Source organism: Mus musculus, chromosome 12 (genome assembly GCF_000001635.26).
Source record: "Mus musculus strain C57BL/6J chromosome 12, GRCm38.p6 C57BL/6J".
In the NCBI taxonomy this organism is placed as follows: Eukaryota; Metazoa; Chordata; class Mammalia; order Rodentia; family Muridae; genus Mus; species Mus musculus.
The window spans coordinates 3289802-3311275 of NC_000078.6; the positions used below are offsets into that span (position 1 = coordinate 3289802).

General features: G+C 41.9%; 1 protein-coding gene across 1 annotated transcript in view; it reads right to left on the reverse strand.

The window, feature by feature from the left end:
• Positions 1-20168, reverse strand: part of Rab10 (RAB10, member RAS oncogene family) — a 62542-nt gene extending 42374 nt beyond the window's left edge. The window contains exon 1 of the mRNA NM_016676.5: positions 19491-20168. Coding sequence (NP_057885.1) covers positions 19491-19617 — 127 coding nt within the window. The 5' untranslated portion in view covers positions 19618-20168. The remainder of the gene's footprint in view (positions 1-19490) is intronic.
• Between the last annotated feature and the right edge of the window lie 1306 nt (positions 20169-21474).

The following is a 21474-nucleotide window of genomic DNA, read 5'->3' on the forward strand; positions in this document are numbered from 1 at the left end:
GTGCTAGGATTCCATCAGTTGTGAGCCCTACCACAACTGGGTTCAATTTAGCAATTTAAAAAAAATTAAGTTTTAACTTTATTTTATGTGCATGAATATTTTGTCTGTGTATATATATATATATATCCAAACCACATCAATGACCAATGCCTACTTCTGAAAGAAGTCACACAAGGGTGTTGGTTACCCTGGAACTAGAGTTACAGATATGGTTGTCAGCCACCAGGTGGGCGCTGGGAACTTAACTTCTGTCCTCTGTAAGAGCAACAGGGGCTTTTAACCACTAAATCATCTCTCAAGCCTCAACTTTACAATTTTAAACTGATTAATATTCATTAGAAAGATAAAAAAAACCAAATTATCTGAATACCCAATAAACAGGAAACTTTTCTATGGAAACTTTTTAAATTTACAAATTAACCTGAGATGAGAGTTGATACCTAAAACAGAATTAAGGGTTAAAAGGACAAAGTATGTTTAAATAAGTCACATAAAAAATTAGAAATGATAATTAAACAAATTACATGGAGGGCAGAAGGTGAGGGCATTTATATATTTACATATATTTCTTCATTATTAATGACCTACAATGGTACCCATTAAAAAGCACATCCTCACTCAAAAAAAAAGCAAAACGAAACGAAACAAAACAAGCAAGTGGTTGTGGCACAAGCCTTTAATCCCAGAACCCGGAGGCAAAGGTAGGCAGATCTCTGTTAAGTCTGAAACTAGCCTGGTCTACAGAATGGGTTCCAAGACAGCCAAGAATACAAAAAAAAATTTTTTTAATTTTAAAAATAACAGCCTAGGAGGGGAAAAAAATCAAAATCTGCTCAACAAAACTCATGACAAAGTTTAAATTTTTTGTTTAAAAAAAATAAAAAGCAAAAAAGCTAAGTATAGTGTTCCATGCCAGCACGCAAGCAGACACACAAGGAAACCAGCTCAAAGACTGTCTCGGCTCTGTGAGACCCAGTCTCCAAAAAGAAAGGAGATGGAAGGAGGAAGGAAGGAAAAGTTCTAGGCTAGCAAAACTGTACTTGACTACCAAACCTGTTGATTTGAATTCAATCCCAGAACGTACTTGATAGAATGAGAAAACTGACTGCCCAAACTGTCCTTTGACCTTCACACTCTCACACTGTGACACATGTGTGCCTACATATGTACACATACACATTCTAAAATAAATGTAAAACATAGTTCTATAATTTGTGTCAGGTACAGAAAAACCTTTGGGCATTGAGAGTTGATGCAGGTTGTGCAGATTAAGTTGGTAGTGAAACCCAAGGAAGACTCTCACGTAGTGTCTGGTTTGAATAGATTCACGAGTTTCAATGCTTGGCCATAGGAAGTGGCACAATTAGGAGGTGTGGCCTTACTGGAGGAGATGTGGCCTTGTTGGAGAAGTATGTCACAGTGAGAGCAGGCTGGTCTCCTATGCTCAGGCTCCACCCAGTGCAGATGACAATCTCCTGCTGCCTGCAGATCAAGACGTAGACCTCTCAGCTCCTGCAGCACCAAGTCTCCTGTACATTATCATGCTTCCCACCATGATAAAAATGGATTAAACCTATGAAACTAAGGCAGCCCTCTAATGAAATTATGTTCTCCATAAGAATCGCATTGGAGCTGGGCGGTGGTAGTGCACACCTTTAATTCCAGCACCTGGGAGGCAGAGGCAGGCGGATTTCGGAGTTCAAGGCCAGCCTGGTCTACAAAGTGAGTTCCAGGACAGCCAGGGCTATACAAAGAAACCCTGTCTCAAAAAAAAACAAAACAAAAAAAAAAAAAAAACAAAACAAAAAAAAGTCGCCTTGGTCATGGTGTCTCTTCACAGCAATGAAACCCTAATTAAGATATGTGGTATTGCTGAGATACGTGAATCACAGAAAAACATGTTTGCCTGTTTTGAGACAGTCTCACTCAGTAAGTAGTCCAGGGGTATAATGGAACTCATTATATAGCCCAGACTGGTCTCAAATCCATGGTGATAGGTCTGTCTCAACATTCTGAGTACTGGGATTGCAAGCATGGACCACCATGCCCGACTCAGATAAACCCTTTTTTAGCATGTGTGCACACATGTATATTCATATCCATTTAGGTAGGCATATCCATATGCACACATATGCTCATGCCTGTAAAAGTCAGAGGCTGACTCTGAATATCTTCTTTTATCACTCTCTGCCTTATCTCCTCTTGTTAAACTCAAGGACTGGGCAGTCAAGGCAGCCAGGCCCTGTCTCTGCCTGCAGAGCACTGGATTACAGGCAAGCTGTCAAGTCCTACTCACTCCAGTCTTCACACCTGCACTCAGCCATCTCCCCAAGCCAGGAAAACAACTTGAATTTTTTCAGAAGAGAAGCTACAACAAAATAAAGAAGGAATGTCATATTCTAAAATTAGCTTTGCTGGATTTATCTGGTTAATATTGAAATTTTTTATTCCCTTAGGTACACACTATTCTTTAGCCATGAATCACCTGATAAATAGCTCACATTGCTTAATTTACAATTATTCATGCTACAAAATGTTCTATTTAATATGTGTCTTAGTCAGGGTTTCTATTCCTGCACAAACATCATGACCAAGAAGCAGGTTGGGGAGGAAAGGGTTTATTCAGCTTACACTTCCATACTGCTGTTCATCACCAAGGAAGTCAGGATTGGAACTCAAGCAAGTCAGGAAGCAGGAGCTGATGCAGAGGCCATGGAGGGATGTTCTTTACTGTCTTGCCTCCCCTGGCTTGCTCAGCCTGCTTTCTTATAGAACCCAAGACTGCCAGCCCAGAGATGGTTCCACCCACAAGGGGCCTTTCCCCCTTGATCACTAATTGAGAAAATGCCTTACAGTTGGATCTCATGGAGGCATTTCCTCAACTGAAGCTCCTTTCTCTGTGATCACTCCAGCTATGTCAAGTTGACACAAAACTAGCCAGTACAATATGCAAATATTTTACTGTTAAAAAAAAAAAAAAAACAGAAAGACACAAACCTGCAAAGTCTGACCTATGAGTCCTCTCAAAGGAGACTACTAAGTGAGTGAAGCTGATTCCCCAGACACTCATCTTAAAGGTAAGAGAGTGGCCAGAATCTGCTAAGGCACCTGATGTGCACACATCTGTAGAAGCCCTTTTTGAATCTACTTAATACAGATTCAAATATATTTTGTTTCTTTCTTCTTTGAACTTACTAAATAAAACACTTTAGTTTATCCTCTAAAGTAGTTTATATATTTTAAAAGATAACTCTCCAATAATCCTAATACATTTCTTTTACCTAGGCTCCTGTTGTACTTAGATTACACTTATCCTCAGGCTTAATTTTTCTACTGATGCATCCAGGAATCATTTATTATCTTACAAGTCAGTTATGCTACATCTTATGGAAAAGATCTTATGGAAATGAGATGGCTCAATAGGTTATAAAAGAACCTGCCACCAAGCCCAACAGCCTGAGTTTGGTCCCAGGACCCACGTGCAGAGAGAAAGAACACACTCCTGAAGTTTGACCTCCAACCCACAAACTCTGATATACATGCCCATTCATAAATATATAAATACAGCTTTTTAAAAAAAAGCTACACATGGCAGCTCAAACCATAATCCCGGTACTGTGAAGACTCAGATGTGAATTCACAGGCTATAAAGTGAGCTCTAAATCAACCTGGGTTACAGAGTGAGAGCCTGAGTCAAGCAAAGTGGCCTGTGTCTGAATCTCAGCACTCTTGAAGTGGTGGAAGATCAGGAGTTCAAGTCACTCTCAACTACTCAACTACACAGTGAATTCTGGCCAGCCTATACTATCTGTGACCCTGTTCAAAACAAACAAAACACATATGAGGGAGGGAGGGTGGAGGCAAAAGTGGGAAGAATGGCAGGGAGGCTACAGAATTTTCAAAAATGCACACCTATTCCCTAACTTAAGGGAGGTAAAATATTGTTAAAATTATGACTATAAAAGATAAATTAATTCAATACTTGCTCTTTTGTAAGCAAGCATTTATGAGGATTTGAATCAGCCAAAATCAAGCTGTCCTATAATTTACTGGCTAAGTGATATAATATACAGGTTCTACTGTAATACTGACAGATTATGACACAGCTGAGTCATTTGTTGTTGGATGTATTATAAAAACAATGTATCAAGAACGTAAGATTGAAATGTACAACTATAGTCACATACTGTCCAAAAAGCAGAAATATCCTCCAAGCCAGGCAGTGTTGGCGCAAGCCTTTAATCCCAGCACTTGGGAGGCAGAGGCAAGCTGATTTCTGATTTCGAGGCCAGCCTGGTCTACAGAGTGAGTTCCAGGACAGCCAGGGCTACACAGAGAAACCCTGTCTTGGGGGGGGGGGGGGGGGGGATTCCTCCTAGCACCAAATAACTAGGTAAAAAACTAACCATTTAAATTAATATTTTCTTAAATGTCATGGTTATAGATAGTAGATGGAAATGGATTCTCTACTACAGTTATCTGATTATCCTAAATAACACTATTTTTATCTTGAAAGTAAACTAGATATTTGTAAAATCAGTAGCAAAATACCATTCCTAGCCTGGCACTGGTGGCACATGTCTTTAATTCTAGCACTTGGGAGCCAGAAACAGGCAGATCTCTGTGAGTTTAAGGCTAGCCTGGTCTACAGAGTAAGTTCCAGGACAGCCAGAGCTACAGAGAAACCATGTTTTGAAAAACAAACAAACAAACAAACAAACAAACAAATCAATCCCTGTCTGGGAGAGTGGTTCAGGTAGTGGAGTACTTCTTACCTAACATGCAGAAAGTTCTGGGTTCCATGATTAACTAACCAAGGTGGCAGTTTAAGGCAGAACAGGATTAGAAATCCATTCATATCAAGTTCATGTGATATAACCAGTTTTGAAAAATAAAATCTAACACAGTAATATTGTAAATTCAGAAGTGGAGTCATGGGCTGAGATGTTGGCTCAGTCCAGAAAGGATTATCTTAAAAGCATGGGGACCTGAGACTGAGCCACACATATGCAAGGCACAGTGGCACTGTGATCCCAGAACTAGGATGCAGAAACAACAAGATCTTTGACCTTGTAGGGCCTGATAGTTTAGCCAAATTTGTGAGCTCCAGACCAATGAGAGACTGTCTAAGAGGTGTTTCTGAGGGTAACACCAGAGATTGCCCTCTGGTTTACACACTCACACACACACACACACACACACACACACACACACACACACGTGTACATACCTTGAAAAATAAAAGGAGTCAGTTTTAAATGATCTTAAATACCAATTGATAAAAGCTGATCTTCTCACTCCCTTCTCTCCAAATAGTAAAACAAAGAAAAGAAGAATTATAAAGTCCATCTTCATGTCAATAACTAGACATTGAAACTCTAAGAATCAGGGTCAACTGAATATAGTAAATAGGAATGCGCCAGCCCATGCCTTAGAACCCTGGAAAGGTTTAATGCCAAGAGAGCAGGTTTCAGATGCACAGTGGGTGTTGATTAAATAAAGACATTGTAGCAGCCTCCATTCTCACAGCCAGATGCCATCACTGCTCAAGATTCAGCAGGAATCTAAATGACCGTTTGCAAGGACAGCAAAACAAACATGCTATCAATTAGGATAACAGGTGCAGTGGGATGTGGTCATACGACTAAAACAGGGAGGTTTTTCTTTATTTGTTTTAAATTTACTTTATTTTTAACTGTGTGTCTGTGGGAGGGAATGTAAGTACACATTGTGTGCTTCAGACACCTTCTAAGCAGGAGTTACAGGAGGTTTTGAGCTGTCCTGTGTGGGTACCAGGAACCAAACACAGGCTCTCTATAAATGCAATAAGCATGCTTAAACACTTTTTAAAAAGAAATAACTAAATATATTGAAATTTAAGCTAGCCTTACAGCCATTAACTCAACTGCCTGTAACTGCTCCACCAAGAACACAGGCAATCAAATGTATACCCTCTGCTCCATGCCACAGACATGTGATCTAAAAGTCATTCTGGGAAAATGGAATTGCTCCATAAGCCACACCTACAAAGGAGGGAAACAGTGGCAGAAACACATCTTTACTCCTAGCATTTAAGACAAACAATCTCTACGTAGTGAGGCTCTGTCTCAAAAACAAGCAAAAAAGAAAGGAAAGCCCTATAGATTAAAGTGCCTAGATACATTCCCAGATTTTTGAAAATGGTCACTGTTCATCATCCTGTGAAAGTCTCAGTGTCCACAATTAAAGATTAAAGAGACTACAAATACCTTTCCTTTTTTTAAAAAACACCCCTCACTATGTAGCCCTGGCTGGCCTTGAACACATATTCACCTGTCTCCCGAGTGGTAGAATTAGAGGTGTTTGTTACCATGCCTGGCCCAAAATGATCTTTTTTTAATGGTGGGGCGGGGTGGGGGAGTGAGGAGGTTAACTAGAAATTAAACCTGATGCTCCCATATGTCTGCAAGAACTCTTATCACCAAAACACAGGTCCACATTTCTTTATACTTTTATCTTGAGGCAGAGTCCCACTAAGCTAAGTTGGTCATCCTTTGCTTCAACCTCCTGAATAGCTGGGATTTCAGGCCTGTACCACTGGCTGAAATTACCTTTCTAACAATTCATTAATGCTTTTTAAAACTTGTTTAACTTTTAAACTGTATTGTGTACTTATGCACACATGCCATCCATGAAGCATGAGTTAAGTCAGAGAACAATCTGTGGCAGTTCTCCTTCCACAATGTGGATACCAGAGATCAACTCAGGACATCAAGCCTGGCAGCAAGTACCTCTACATACTGAGGTGTGATCCCAGAACTGGGAGGTGGAAACAAGACAAGCAAGTTCAAGGCCATTCTAGCCTACATAAGACCCTGTTAAGGAAGAAAGGGAAGGAAGAAGGGAGGGAGAGAAGGAAGGAAAAGAAAAGAGAAGGACAGGAGAGGAGTTTCTAAGTTGAAAATATAAGCTGGACACAATAGGGTATGACAGTAATCCTAACACGCAGGAGGTAAAAAAAACAATATTGGGGGTTTGAAGACATCTTTGGGCTGCTCAGCCTGTTCAAGACCAGTCTGGGATACAAAGAGAAAAAAAGAAATTGAGTGAGCAAGAGAAAGAATGACTGACACAGGGATGGCAAGATGGCTCAGTAGTTAAGAGCACTGACTGCTCTTCTGAAGGTCCTGAGTTCTAATCCCAGCAACCACATGGTGGCTCACAACCATCCTTAATGGGATCCGATGCTCTCTTCTGGAGTGTCTGAAGACAGCTACAGTGTACTTACATATAATAAATAAATAAATCTTTTTTAGAAAATGACTGACACAGACCCAGATCTATTCAATAGAAGAAAGTTTAAAAACAGTCGAGTAATGTAGTACAAGTCTGTAATCTCAGAACTCTGAGGTTTAAGGAAAGGGAGAAAAGAGGTGACCACAGCTAAAATATATGGTTTAAGAATTTTTCCAGGCAGAAGAACCAAGTCCAATATCCTGTTAAAAAGCAACAGAAAATAAAGGGCAGAAAAAAAAAAAAAAAATCCAACAAGATATCCAGTGAAGGGCTGGTGAGATGGCTCAGTGGATAAGAGCACCCAACTGCTCTTTCGAAGGTCCGAAGTTCAAATCCCAGCAACCACATGGTGGCTCACAACCATTTGTAATGAGATCTGACTCCCTCTTCTGGAGTGTCTGAAGACAGCTACAGTGTACTTACATGTAATAAATAAATAAATAAACAAACAAACAAATAAATAAATCTTAAAAAAAAAAAAAGATATCCAGTGAAGACCCTGAAAAGACCCATGTAGGCAGAGCAATAGACTTGAAAAGAAACAGTGCCCACCAAGCAAGAACTGAAACTTCTAACTAGGATCTTGAAATTTCAATTTTTAATTCCTAGGACTTTTAAAAACAAGCTCCGCCACTAACAAGGAGTCATAGCCAGGGCTATGCAGAGAAACCCTGTCTCGAAAAACCAAAAAAAAAAAAAAAGAAGAAGAAGAACAACGTCATACACAGGAGACCTAGGGAATTTCCCTTTTTTTTTTTTTGGATTTTTGAGACAGGGTTTCTCTGTATATCTGTAGAGCCCTGGCTGTCCTGGAACTCACTTTGTAGGCCAGGCTGGCCTCAAACTCAGAAATCAGCCTGCCTCTGCCTCCCGAGTGCTGGGATTAAAGGCGTGGGCCACCACCACCCCCACCCACGCTGGGAATTTCCAAGGTGATAGCTGTGAGCCTGTTACAGAAGATGGGAGGACAAAAGGTCCTAGAGGACTAGAGATAGCCAGGAATCATCAGAAGCCAAACGATTCTCTCTCTGATGATGGCTTCACTGTAAGAAAACTCATTGAGAGGTTACTGAGGATATAGGAAGCCTAGAAACAGATGAAAGGATTTTTTAACTCGGAAGAAAAAGAGGGGAAGATGGTTCAGTGGGTAAGCATGCTTGCTAGGCAAGCCTGACAACTAAATTCAATTCCTGGAACCCACCTAAGTCAAAGCAGAAAACTGGCTTCACAAAGTTGTCCTCTGGCCTCCATAAGCATGCCATAATACACACATACACACATACACACCACCCCATACAAGCTCAAAATAGTAAAGAAAAAATTTCTGAGAGAAAGATTAAAAAGGATGTAAAGATTTTAAAAACTAGAAGGAGTTCATTTCTGTAGAGAAATAGTATCTGCTGGACATGATGGCATGACAGTAAAACTGCACACATTCTTAAACTATATGTACAAAACTGAAAACTTGTCAAACTCAAGCCAGATAAAAATCCCAACATGGAGGATGGGGGAGCAGGTGGGCACTGAGGAGCTACTGGCAGGTGATGCCTGCTGGGGGAAAAAACTCAGTTTCTTCAGAGATGCTCTAGTAGATGGCCCTACACCTTTGCACACACAGAGAGCATGAAATGAACTCAGCAGAATTAAAAGAAGAGTACATCAAACTGAGAAGGAGAAGTTAGAAGGAAAATGGGGAGGGTCTGGCATGAGAAAAGTGCAGGAATGGATCTGACTCAAACACATGAATGAATATTAGACATCTAAAAAGAACAGAACTTACAATTAAAGAAGCCAGAAAGATAGCTCCGAAGTTAAGAGCACTCGTTGCCTTTGAAGAGAAACCAGCTGGGAGTGGTGGCGCACGCCTTTAATCCCAGCATTTGGGAGGCAGAGGCAGGCAGATTTCGGAGTTCGAGGCCAGCCTGGTCTACAAAGTGAGCTCCAGGACAGCCAGAGCTATACAGAGAAACCCTGTCTCGAAAAACCAAAAAACAAAAAGAAGAAGAAGAAGAGAAACCAGGTTCAGTTCCCAGCACCCACACGGTGAATCACAACCGCCTGTAACTTCAGCTCTGGGGAACCTGACGCCTCCTCTGGCTTATGTAGGCACTAGGCACATATGTGGTACCCACACATACACATACTCTCACATACACAGGACATAAATAACTTTCCTAATTAAAATTAAGCTGGATGTGGTCGATGAGACCTTTAAGCCTGCTACTCATGTAGGAGAGGCAGAAAGATCTCTGTAAGTTCCAGGCAAGCCTGGTCTACATAGTGGAGATTCCAGGACAGCCACAGCTACATGAGACCTTGTCTCAATAAATAAATAAATAAATAAATAAGTTTAAAAATTAAAAGTGAAGTTGATATTTTGATTGTTCATCAGTTAAGTCCAATCATAGGGTGACACCTCTGAGACCTTGAACCAAAATCAGCCTTTCCCATTGCACACAAGCTGGTCATCTTAGGAATTCTGTTACAGTGACACACACAGTTGACTAATACAGCACCCAAATGAAGACAAACAAAACCAAACGAGGTTTAAGTAACACTTGTTACCCCACTTAAATGGAATGGGCTCTAAGGATAGATTACTAGGTTGCCAAGCAAGCATGAAGACCTGGGTTTGAACCTTGGTGTCACATGAACTGCATACTCATCTGTAATGTCAGCACTCAAGAGATAGGAAGCAGATTAGAAGTTCAAGATCATCCTATGCTACTTAGGGAGTTTGAAGATCTGGGGTACACTGAAACCCTATCTTTTAAAAAACAAAAAAGACATACTGCATTAGATGTCAGTGTCCTGGATTCAAGGATATATGATTTCCTAAAAATGTTACTGTAGGGAGACACTGGGCACAGTGTATGAGAGAGCTGTCTATATCGTCTTTTAAAACTGTATGTGAAACTATAAGATCTTAATAAGATCTTCAATTAGAAATGTGCATAAGCATTGCTACTGATGCAGAAGCAGCAAATCAGCAGTGCCTTCCGTCCGAGACTGACACCCTGCGCCTTTACTAATGTCTAATGTTTGTAACCTTTGGGTGCTCTGTTTTCTGCATCATATTGGAAACACAATACTCCATCACCAATTGTTCTTTTCATTAAAACACTTTTTATCACTAGAAAGGATAAACACCAGTTACAGATGCTTGCAACCCATAATACATGACAATGTTTTCAAAGAAAATTTTTCTTATTCTTAATTTCCCTTTAGATTTTTTTAATAAACAATTTTTTAATTTTTTTTATTTATACTGGTGTTCTGTATGTATGTCTGCCGTATCTCCTGGATCTGGAATTACAAACAGTTGTGAGCTACCATGTGTGAGCTGGGACTTGAACTTGGGTCCCTTGGAAGAACAGCCAGTGCTCTCTGAAGCATTGGGCCACCTGCCCCAGGTTTTATTTTCATTTTGGATTTGACAGATCTCATGTGGACCCTCCTGCTTCCACTCCCACGTGCTGGGACACACATGCACTGCCCTGCCCTTATGCTTTATGTTGCACTGAGGGTCAAATCCATGGTTTCCCGAATGTTCTACCTACCAACAGAGCATAGCCATTTCCAGCTCCACTTTTTTTTTTTTCACCTTTATTCTCCTTGCAAATTCCTTTCTTCACCAAGCCTAACTTAAGAAACTTCAAATTGTGTTACTTGCTTTGTTTTTTGAGATAGGTCGGTCATGCTTGCCCTGTAGCCCTGGAGGACCTCAAACTTGCTGTATAGATCAGGCTGACCTCAAACTTCCAGCATTTCTCCTAACTCTGCCTCCCTGCCTCTGTACTGGGGTTACAGGTGTACAGGTTACATCCTCAGTATAAGTGTATTTGAAGAAATCACTCCATATTTCTTACCATCTTACCTCTTCTTACCATCGGTTTAGGTTCAAACATCCTGCCCTAACCTCAATGTCCTTTCTTGCTCTTTTAAACTCCTAATTAACTTAACCATCTTCATAAGTAGTTTCTTCATGTACATCTATGGCTAATCACAAAATTTGTATTTTGTGCTCAATAAACAGTCTCATTTGTAAACCAACACTTAGCAGCCTCCACTTTCCTGTCCATTGCAGCTGCTACAACAGCACCACCTGGACAATCTGTACTGTTTCAAATTGAAACAGATCTCCAGTATCACTGCTCCCATTCTTTCCCTCCTCCAAGTCACAAAGAAGTATCAGTAGTTTTGTTCCAGTACTTGACACAGCATTATATCCCACAATCCTTAAAGACGACAGTTCTCTCAGGCATTGTCTCCTCTGTTCTAATATACTCTGAACTCTATCATGCAAAGGACAAATAACCCAAGTTGAAGCATTGCCCCTCCCAGGTAACTCCACTCTTCAAATTGAAATTAATGAGTAGATCTGTCCTAACCTACCAAGTTTGGGGGTGGGGTGCAACATGGCAATGAAATTCTCAGAATGACACATATAACCATGATTGGAGCCCTAAAAGAATCATGCTGGATTCTAAATGAAACCTGAAGGTTCCTCTTTACTCACCAGCCACTGTTAGCATTAGCTGTCATGTGGAACAGAAGGGGCTTTATATGATCAAATGCTCTTTTTAAACAGCATGGTCAAATTTCTCAACAGTCTTGTAGGTTTTGTTTGGTAGTGAGTGTTACATGTCACAAAATTTACTACTTTATAGCAACTTTTAAAAATTAAACTTGGGCTGGTGAGATGGCTCAGCCGTTAAGAGCGCAGACTGCTCTTCCAAAGGTCCTGAGTTCAAATCCCAGCAACCACATGGTGGCTCACAACCACCCATAACAAAATCTGATGCCCTCTTCTGGAGTGTCTGAAGACAGCTACAGTGTACTTACATATAATTAATTAATTAATTAATTAATTAAAAAAATAAAAATTAAACTTAAGCCGAGCTTGGTGTTATAATACTCTAATTTCAGCAGAAAGGGAGGCAGAGACAGAATGATCAACAGCCTCCCAACACCTCCAAAACTTTTTCAACATCTCAAATGAAAATTCTATGTCCTTTAACCATTATCTCTGCATACCCTTGCCATTAACATTCTGATTATCACTATTCCATTTTCTCTACTAATGTGTCTGCTCTAGGTACCTCATATAAATGTTTTCTTCCATCGAACTTGCTTTACGTTGTTCTATTTTGTTTTTTGAGGCAGGGTCTCTCTACACAGCCCTGGCTGTCTTGGAGTTCACTCTGTAGGCCAGGCTGGCCTTATGCTGAGTCCCACATGTCTCCATCTGGAATACTAAGATTACAGGTGTGAACAACCATACTGGCTATTTTTATAGTTTTGAGGTTCATCTATGTTATAGTGCTTAGCAAAACTTTACTTTTCAAGGATGGATAATCCATAGCATGACTATATATTTTATTTATTAATCATTCATCCATCAATGGACCTTGAGTTATTTACTGGCATACAAACATAGGTGAGTCCCTACTTCAAATTCTGAATAGGTCTTGCCTAGCATGCAAAAGGCCTTGGGAGTCAGAGCTCTACCGCAAAATTTTTTTTAACTGCTCTTGGGTATAACTTAGAAAGAGATTTACTGGATCATATTCTTCTTGTTGCCCTTTTAAAAAAAAAACAGGGTCTGTAGCACAGATCAGTCTCAAACTCCCTCTATAGCCAAGGATGACCTAGAACTTCAACTTCTGATCCTCTTCCCTCTTCCTTCTGAGCACTACCATTACAGGTGTGCACCTCCACACTCAGTTCTAGAGAATTGAACCCAGGGCCCTCTACTAACTGAGCCATGTCCCCCAGCCTTTTTTTTTTTCCTGAATTTTATAAAACAGAGTATGACTGTAGCCAGGTTAGTACAGAACTCACTATGTAGCCCATGAATCTTGTAGTCCCAAGCAATCCTCCTGCTGCAGTCTCACGAGTGCTGGGGTTACAGTCATAAGCCGTAACACCAGGATCACCTATGCTATTTCCCACAGTACTAGCTGGAGTCCCAGCAACATGTCAGAGCTCCAAATCCTCCAGATCATCATCAACACTTGCTTTTGTTTCTGTCTTGTTTCTGTGGGGTACTGGGAGAATAGCCATTTATTCTCACATGCATCCCCTGTATGAGGACAGAACCAGAACCTCAGACATGCTGAGCACCCTACATCCCCAGCCCTCCTTGTTCTCACTAACCTGCCTAGGATGTTCTTGCTCTGTAGACTAGACAAGCCTTGAACCTAAAATTCTTCTGCCTCAGCCTCCCATGTAGCTGGGATTAAAGGCCTGTGCCACCATGGTCTAATAGAGAACAGGCATACTAAACATCTCCCTGTCTACTTGACCTGTGTTTCTTTAATTATTATTGATTTTTAATTATTATTAATTATTAATGAGGCTGAATATCTTCATGTGCTTATGAGCCATTTGTACATATGTTTTTGGAGTCAAGTTTATTTAGTTTTAATCTATCCTAAAAAAACATGCTCAATGAGGAAAATTCCTTAGGCATTCCTGCAGCACGCACCTGAGTACAGCTCTCCCTCATGTGCTTTATGACAAAGGTTTGGCTCATTTTTCTGAAAAGCAGACACTATATAAAATGGGGTCAGTTGGATTTCATCAACTCTTGTTGTTTTTCTTTTGTTTGGGAAGATGGTGTCTTACTTTGTAACTGGTCTGGAACATATACATAAACTAGGCTGACTTCAATTTGCAGTGATTCTCTTGTCTTTGTCCTGAGTGATGGCATTACAAGGTTGTGCCGCCATGTCCAGCTTATCCCTGGCCAGCCTGGATTCTTCCTTGTAGATCAAGATAGCCTTACACTTATATCCTCTGCCTTCTGAGTACTGGGATTACAGGTATGTGCCACAACATCTAGTTAAATCAACTGATTCTTAGGGAAAAGTAATTTACACTTATTGATTGATTTGACTCTAGTCTGTGTATGTATGTGTGTGTATGTATGTATGTATGTATGTACATACACACTCTCAAGTGTCACAGCATACATGCAGATATCAGAGAGCAACTTGGAGTTGTTGATCTCTCCTACCAAGTGGGTCCCAAGGAAAAGCTCAGGTCATCAGGCTTGGCACAAGTGGCCTGAACTGCTGAGCCACTGTGCTGGCCTAATCAACAGTCTTTAATGGAGGTTAGTAGAAGCTCGGCTAATGCACTCAGATAATAAAAAGATACTACACTTCTCTCAGAGGCAAGTCTTTATCAATTTAACTTTCTTACATTGAGGCCAGGGACTACATTATTCAGTGAAGACACTAACCTTAAAAATGGAAGAAATCTAGGTGTGGAGGGAGGGTTAAGGACCAAATGACAGACATCTAGTGAAAACAATACATTAAGAATGTGTGCTTTGGGGCTGAGAGATAGCTCAGAAGTTAAGAGCACTGACTGCTCTTCTGAAGGTCCTGAGTTCAAATTCCAGCAACCACATGGTGGCTCACAACCACCCATAATGAGATCTGATGCCCTCTTCTGGTGCGTCTGAAGTCAACTACAGTGTACTTAAGTATAGTAATAATAAATCTTTGGGCTGGAGCAAGCAGGGACTGAGCGAGCAGAGTTGACTGGAACGAGCAGTCCTAAAAATTCAATTCCCAACAACCACACGAAAGCTCACAACCATCTGTACAGTTACAGTGTACTCACATATATAAAATAAATAAATCTTTTTTTAAAAAAAAAGAAGAAGAATGTGTGCTTTGGCTAGGGGTAGTAGCTATTGCCTTTTATCCCAGCACTCCAGAGGCAGAGGCAGACAAATTTTTACAATTTGAGGCAAGCCTAGTCTACAGACTGAGTTCCAGGACACCAGTACTACCAGAGAAACCCTGTTCTCAAAAAACCAAACAGGCTGGAGAGATGGCTCAGCAGTTAAGAGTACTTGCAGAGGACCTGGATTTAGTTCCCAGCACCCACATAGTGGCTCCTGTCTACAACCCCAGTTCTGGAAGATCTACCACCTCTGGCTTCAAAGGACACTAGGCACAAAGTCTACATACAAACGTGGAGACAAAACACTCAAACACATAAAATAAATAATATTAAGCTAACACACACACACACACACACACAAAACACATGGACACGTGTGCTTTGCCAGGTGGTGATGGCTCATACATTTAATCCCAGCACTTGGGAGGCAGAGGCAGGTGGATCCCTGAGTTTGAAACCAACCTGGTCTACAAAGCAAGTTCCAGAACAGCTAAGGACAGAGAAACACTGTTTCAAAAAAACAAAAATGGGGGGAAAAAATGTACTTTAAGAACAAATTCTTGGGCTAGTATGATGGCTCAGGCATTAAAAGCACAGACTGCTCTTCCAGAGGTCCTGAGTTCAATTACCAGCAACCACATGGTAGCTCACGACCATCTATAAAGAGATATGATGCCCTCTTCTGGTATGTCTGAAGACAGCTACAATGCACTCATATACATAAAATAAATTAATAAATCTTAACAGAGGAAAAAAGAAGAAAAAGAAGAACAACAACAAATTCTTGTAATTATCCTATCATTGAGTAATACTTTCCAGAGTGCATACTGCCAAGAAAATTACGGTCAAATCAACCACTGAAATTTGTGTACATCTAAAACCAGTAATTACTTACTTTCTTAATTACTTTCCAAACAATCATTAAATTTCTAAGACCAGTTTTGCCCTAGAGTGTCTGATGTAAAACCATAGAACCTGAGTGCAGATTTCCAACAACCAAGTAAAAAGCTAGGCATGGCATAGGGAATCCCAGCACTGGGAAAAATGAGACAGGAGGATCTTGAGGGCTTGCTTGCCAGCAATCAATCAGCAGGCTCAGGGTTCAATGAGCGACCCTATCTCAAAAAGCACAATGGAGAGAACAGAGGCCCACACCTGACCTCATCCTCTGGCCTCCACATGCAACACAAACACACCCCACAAATTTCTCAATTATCAAACAGCTAATACTTACTATTAAGTAAAATCTGATCACAATTTATTTACTTCACAATACTCAGAAAGAAAATTAAAAGTAAAGTAGTAAAATAAGTTAGCCCTGGTCCAGTATGTTCTGTATGAAGAGGGTATCACTGTACTATATCCTATCTCTCCTCCTACCTCTGTTCATTATTCATCACCCACCTCTTCTAGGACTTAGCAACTACAGGGGGGAAAAAAGGCATAGACTCCTGCCTCTGTATTATTATATATTATAATATGTTATATATTACATTATATATATTAAATATTATTCAAATGATCTTAGACTCACTTTTTCGATGTTGTTAGCAGTCTTGCTATTTGACCCTGTGATCCTCCTGCCTTAGCCACTCAAGTTTTGGAATTAGAACCACCGCCAGCTGTGACTTTAGATTCACTTTGCAGATTTTGAATTGTTAGCCTCATAAACTTAAATATGAAACATACCAATAATTTATTTTTGCAACAGTATGCAATAGATGGGATCACAAAAACTTACATGATTTCTAATATGGATATGTAAGAATTGAAGGTATACAGAAAAACAAGAACAGTCATCCTGGTGAGCACTGTAAGAATCATAAATCTAAAAAGCCTTCCTTCAGAGCTATCCAGTAAGAAGCAAAACCCACCCGGCCTGGAATCCTTGCAGCCCAGTCCTTTGAAACCCTTGTAAAATGACTACTGCTTTGTTAGTGCAGGTTTTGATGCTAGGTGTGTATCTCAGTGGTAGAATGCACACCTGAAAGGAGACAGGACTCTGGTCCACTGAAAATATGTTGTATTTTACATGTCCTAAAGTGATAAACATTCCAAGTATCTTTAGTTAGATATGTATCAATTGACTACTTTTCTGTTGTTTAGACATATACTGTCAATATATGGTAGCAACTAGTCACATTGGCAACAGAGCTGAAATATGCCTAATATAAATTGAGAAGAGCTGTCCATATAGCTCCCACACTAGTTGGAAACAATGTAAAATATCTGTTTAAAATTGTAGGCATATGTGCATCTTTGACGAGTTGAAAGATATTAATTTTTTTCCTTTGTGACTACCAAAGTTTATGAGGCTAACAGAATTCAAAATCTGCAAAGAGTCAAGTATGAGCTGGACTAAGAATTGTCAGAATTTTGTTCATTTTCTTAGCTTACTTTATTCAAATCTTGTGTCAAAACATCAAATGTTTTTATATCAAAATGTATAAATGTCAGAGGTTATTGTATAATTGTTTAGCAGAGCACCAACAGATATTCAAGCAGCCATTACACACAAGACATATTCAATCCATAAAGCAACTTATTCTGTCACACACCAGTATCAGGAAGGCCATATATTCTGCACAAATCTGCACTGTGTTCCTACAAAGTACCTGGCACCATTGTTAGGTGCTTTGCTCTCGCTGACCTGTATTAATCCTCACAAGCACCATACATGGCATTTGCACTGTCGAATAAGACACTGTAGCCAAAGTTGCAATTCCTGTGGAGCCAGGAATTCAAAACAGCAGGCTGCATGGGAAACAACCCATCTCCCTAAGTCAAAGGACAATGAAGACTATGGATACAAGGAGGACTGGAGGTGTAACTCAGCAGCTTGCCTACCACGCATGAGGTTAGTCAATGCCCAGTACCTGAGGACAGGCAGCTGGGGGGCTAAGTAGCTTTCTTCACCAGGAAACTTTACTTCCTACTTTCACCTACCCGTTCTCAAGAGCAGGTTAAAAAAAAAAGGATCGCACACTAAATTCTCTTTCAAAGAGGCTACCTCTCCTCTGATCCAATTCATACTTGTCTTTCAGACTACGTTTTAAACATCCATGCAAAGCAGATTCCCCATAATTCAGACTACTCCCCTTCCTCCCTCTCCTCACTCTAGTGCTTTGCACACTGTTGTTGCCTTCTTTATCAGAATGCTCAAGGGGTCTATTGTATCGACCACTTATTTTCAACGCTTTTAACAGTGCCTAGAACTTGGTGCTCAATAAATATTTGCTGATCTAGCCACCTGACTGACCCAGCTACACTTCAAAGCAAACTTAGTGCTGTGTAAGTGCTAACCCACTAAGCAGAGGACAAGTTCAAGCTTCGTGATATTTTGACAATCCTGCCCACCAGTAAGGTAAAACAACCTATTTTAAATAAAAATTTGCTCATCTTAATTGCAGTATAACTTAAGCATATTTTGCGAAAATATGCTTAAGCTACTTACAAATATGTCTTAAGGAAATCCTATACTATAAATTGGTTAAAACAAGATTTTCACAATTCTTAAGGAAAACCACTAGAGTCGCTTCTCATCGTGAAGCTAGTTACATTTATCACAAGTTTTCCTGCACTGCTCTAATGCCGGAGCTGAGGTTCAAAAATGAAAGACACCGGATACTTTAAAAAACCAGGGAGGGGGGTGGTCATGTACAGTTACTTTGACAAAATTGATGTTGGTGCCAGCGTCAAAACGACTTTCTTGAAACCTTCCCTTTTCATTTCCGAAACAGGAAACCCATTTAAAAGGTCAGTTTTTATTTCCATACCAAGTAATTCCGAAATATGTGGTAGTACATTAGAAGTCCTTAGAGCCATGACTGACGAAAGATTTTCCTGTAAATTCTAACATCAAGTAAAACATTAGAACTTGACTTGATTCCATTGGGTTGAAAACAGAAACCGTCCATCTGCTTCGTTGAGGTCTTGAAAAAGCACTGTGAGCCAACCATGCCAGATTCCCACCCCAAGCACGAAGGGCCTCCGATTGTTTGACACATCAATGGTTCAGTCAAGACAGCCAACTCACTTTCCCCCGCCCCTCTCATTTTCCTTAATGATTCTGCAACTCTCAAGTTTACTCCAAGTTACAGTCAGATAGAATATTTTCTCTTTGACCCCCAATTCGGGCCTTTGCCACATAGCCAGTACTGCTTCAATCCCAACCACTAAATTACGTCTATTACAAATAGCACATCAAGTAACTTCATGCAATTATGGTAAGGCCAGGCAAGTCACTTAAAGAAACCGGATTCTGGAACGCTGCTAAATGCTGCATATTTTGTGCCAGAAGGCACCGAACAGAGAAGGAGACTTGAGACCGGATGGTAAGCATGGGAAGACCCCGCCCCAGTAAGGCTATTCCGATTCCAACAGTAACTTAGGTCTGTCGTCTGGAATCGGAATCACTGGAACAAAGGCGTAAATTCCGGGAAGCAAGATGTCTGGAATAAAAGAAAACGGCTCGCGGCTACAGAGCCCCCACACCATCCTCCCACAGGTCTTACCTATGGTGGAAATAAAGGTGGTATTGAAGGCATCGTCCGAAAAACGAAAAAGGACGCAGGTCTTGCCCACTCCCGAGTCCCCGATCAGGAGCAGCTTGAAAAGCAGGTCGTACGTCTTCTTCGCCATTGGGAGGAGCGGCTCGGGCGCTCGCCGCCGGTAGCCCCAAGGGATCGGAACTGCTCACTACAACCAACTCCTCACCCGGGCGTTCTGGGGCCGCAGCAGCCGGGTAGCGTGTGCGGAAGGAGAAAGCAGCTCTCGAGACGGAGCAGGAGACCTTCCGAACGGCCTCGTCGAGGAAGCCCCGACGGTGGCGGCGCCCGTGCCTCCGAGGGGCGGCGCCCGCGGCTCCGCAGCCTCTCCCAGCCGCTCCGCCCGGTTCCGGGGAGTCGGTCGGGACAAAATGGCCTCCCCTCCCCCCTCAGCGCAGCTCGGCCGGGACGCTCCCACGGGCGGACGAGCGAGCTCTACGTCGAGGGAGCGCGGCGGGCTTGAACACGGCCTCCGCCCGGAGCAGAAACCCCGCGCTAGGACACGGGCGAGGGCAGCGGGAGGTCTCGCGAGCCGACAAGCCCTGCTACATAACCCCAGGAAACAGAGCCGCCCCGGCCAGAGCCACCTTTTTCCCCGTGCCCTCTCACGCCGGCGTGCGCGCAGCCTGAGACGCACGCAAGGACGTACACCCGCCCTTCTCTCGCGCCCTCGCCCCTGCGGCCCGCCTCTGCGCACGCGCGCGGGCGGGCAAGTAGGGCACGCGGAGGCGGGACCAGAGGGGGCGAGGCCGCGGGCGCGCTCCCTACGGCCTCCTGATTGGGTGAGCGGCTTGACGAACACGCCCCGCGGGGGAGGTGCGGCCCGGGAACTGCGCAGGCGCACTACGTCCGTATAGCTCCTGCCCTCCCTCCCTTGCCTTTTCCGGGGCGCCCAGCTGACTGCTGGAATCCTCTACTCCCTCTCAGTATCCTGTTGAGGAGCTAAGGATGTTAGCCCAGCGACGGGCGTGGCTGGCTGTGTGTGTGTGTGTGTGTGTATAGTTCATATAGATGAGAGAGAAAGAAGTGCTCTGGGCCACTCAGGAACCTCCTTACTAAACCCGGACATCTCCAGAAGAGATCCCGCTTGTGGGCTGGTCCTGACAACCTGGTCTCCTTAAGAAGCTAGAGTTGATAGAGCCGGGATTCCAAACTGAAAAAGGCGCAGCGCTCCTGGGGTTGGAATGATGTCATCGGCCTGAGGAACCCCGGGTGCGGGGAGAACCTCCCTGCGAATGGAAGCTTCTTTGCTGCTTCGGGCCTAAGCAGCCCTTGGAATCCCGGGAGCTGAAGCGCTCTATTCAGAAAAGGCGGGCGGTCACTGTAGCCAAAGTTGTACCACCAAATCGAAAATCTGAAAGCCTGCCCCATCCCAACCGATCTCTTCCTTGCTTTTCACTTGTTTGTAGGTTGGTTGTTTTGTTGCAAAGTCTGTACACCAGTACTGACTTCCAATTCATGAATCTCCAGTCTCAGCCTCCTGAGGGCTACTCTGGTGGGGTAACTCCACCACACCTGTGCCATGTCTTTTCTCTAGTTTTGTCCCTTTTCCCTCTCTCCCTATCAGTTTTATTTACACCTCCCTTTTCTTCCTTTCTATAGTCGAAATAAGCAAATTTCTAACTTACCTTTCTAAGTATGCTCCAGCACCCGCAGAATGTGATGGTAGAATGGTTGAACCTGATGAGCTGATTCACCAATAAGGAGATTTTTATTTAGGTAAATTTTATATACACACACACATAACTAATTAGCATATAACAAATATATAAGCATATTAAATAAAAATAAGCTACACTTTGGCAGACACCTCGCCATCACCAACATGTGCATTTCATGTGTAAGTAAAGCCTTTGATCATGTTCTTTTCTGACCATCTTAGATGTGATCATGCTCTTCAAAGACTTGTCCTCCTTCTAAACACCCATAAGCCTTTGAAGGTGTTTGTGTT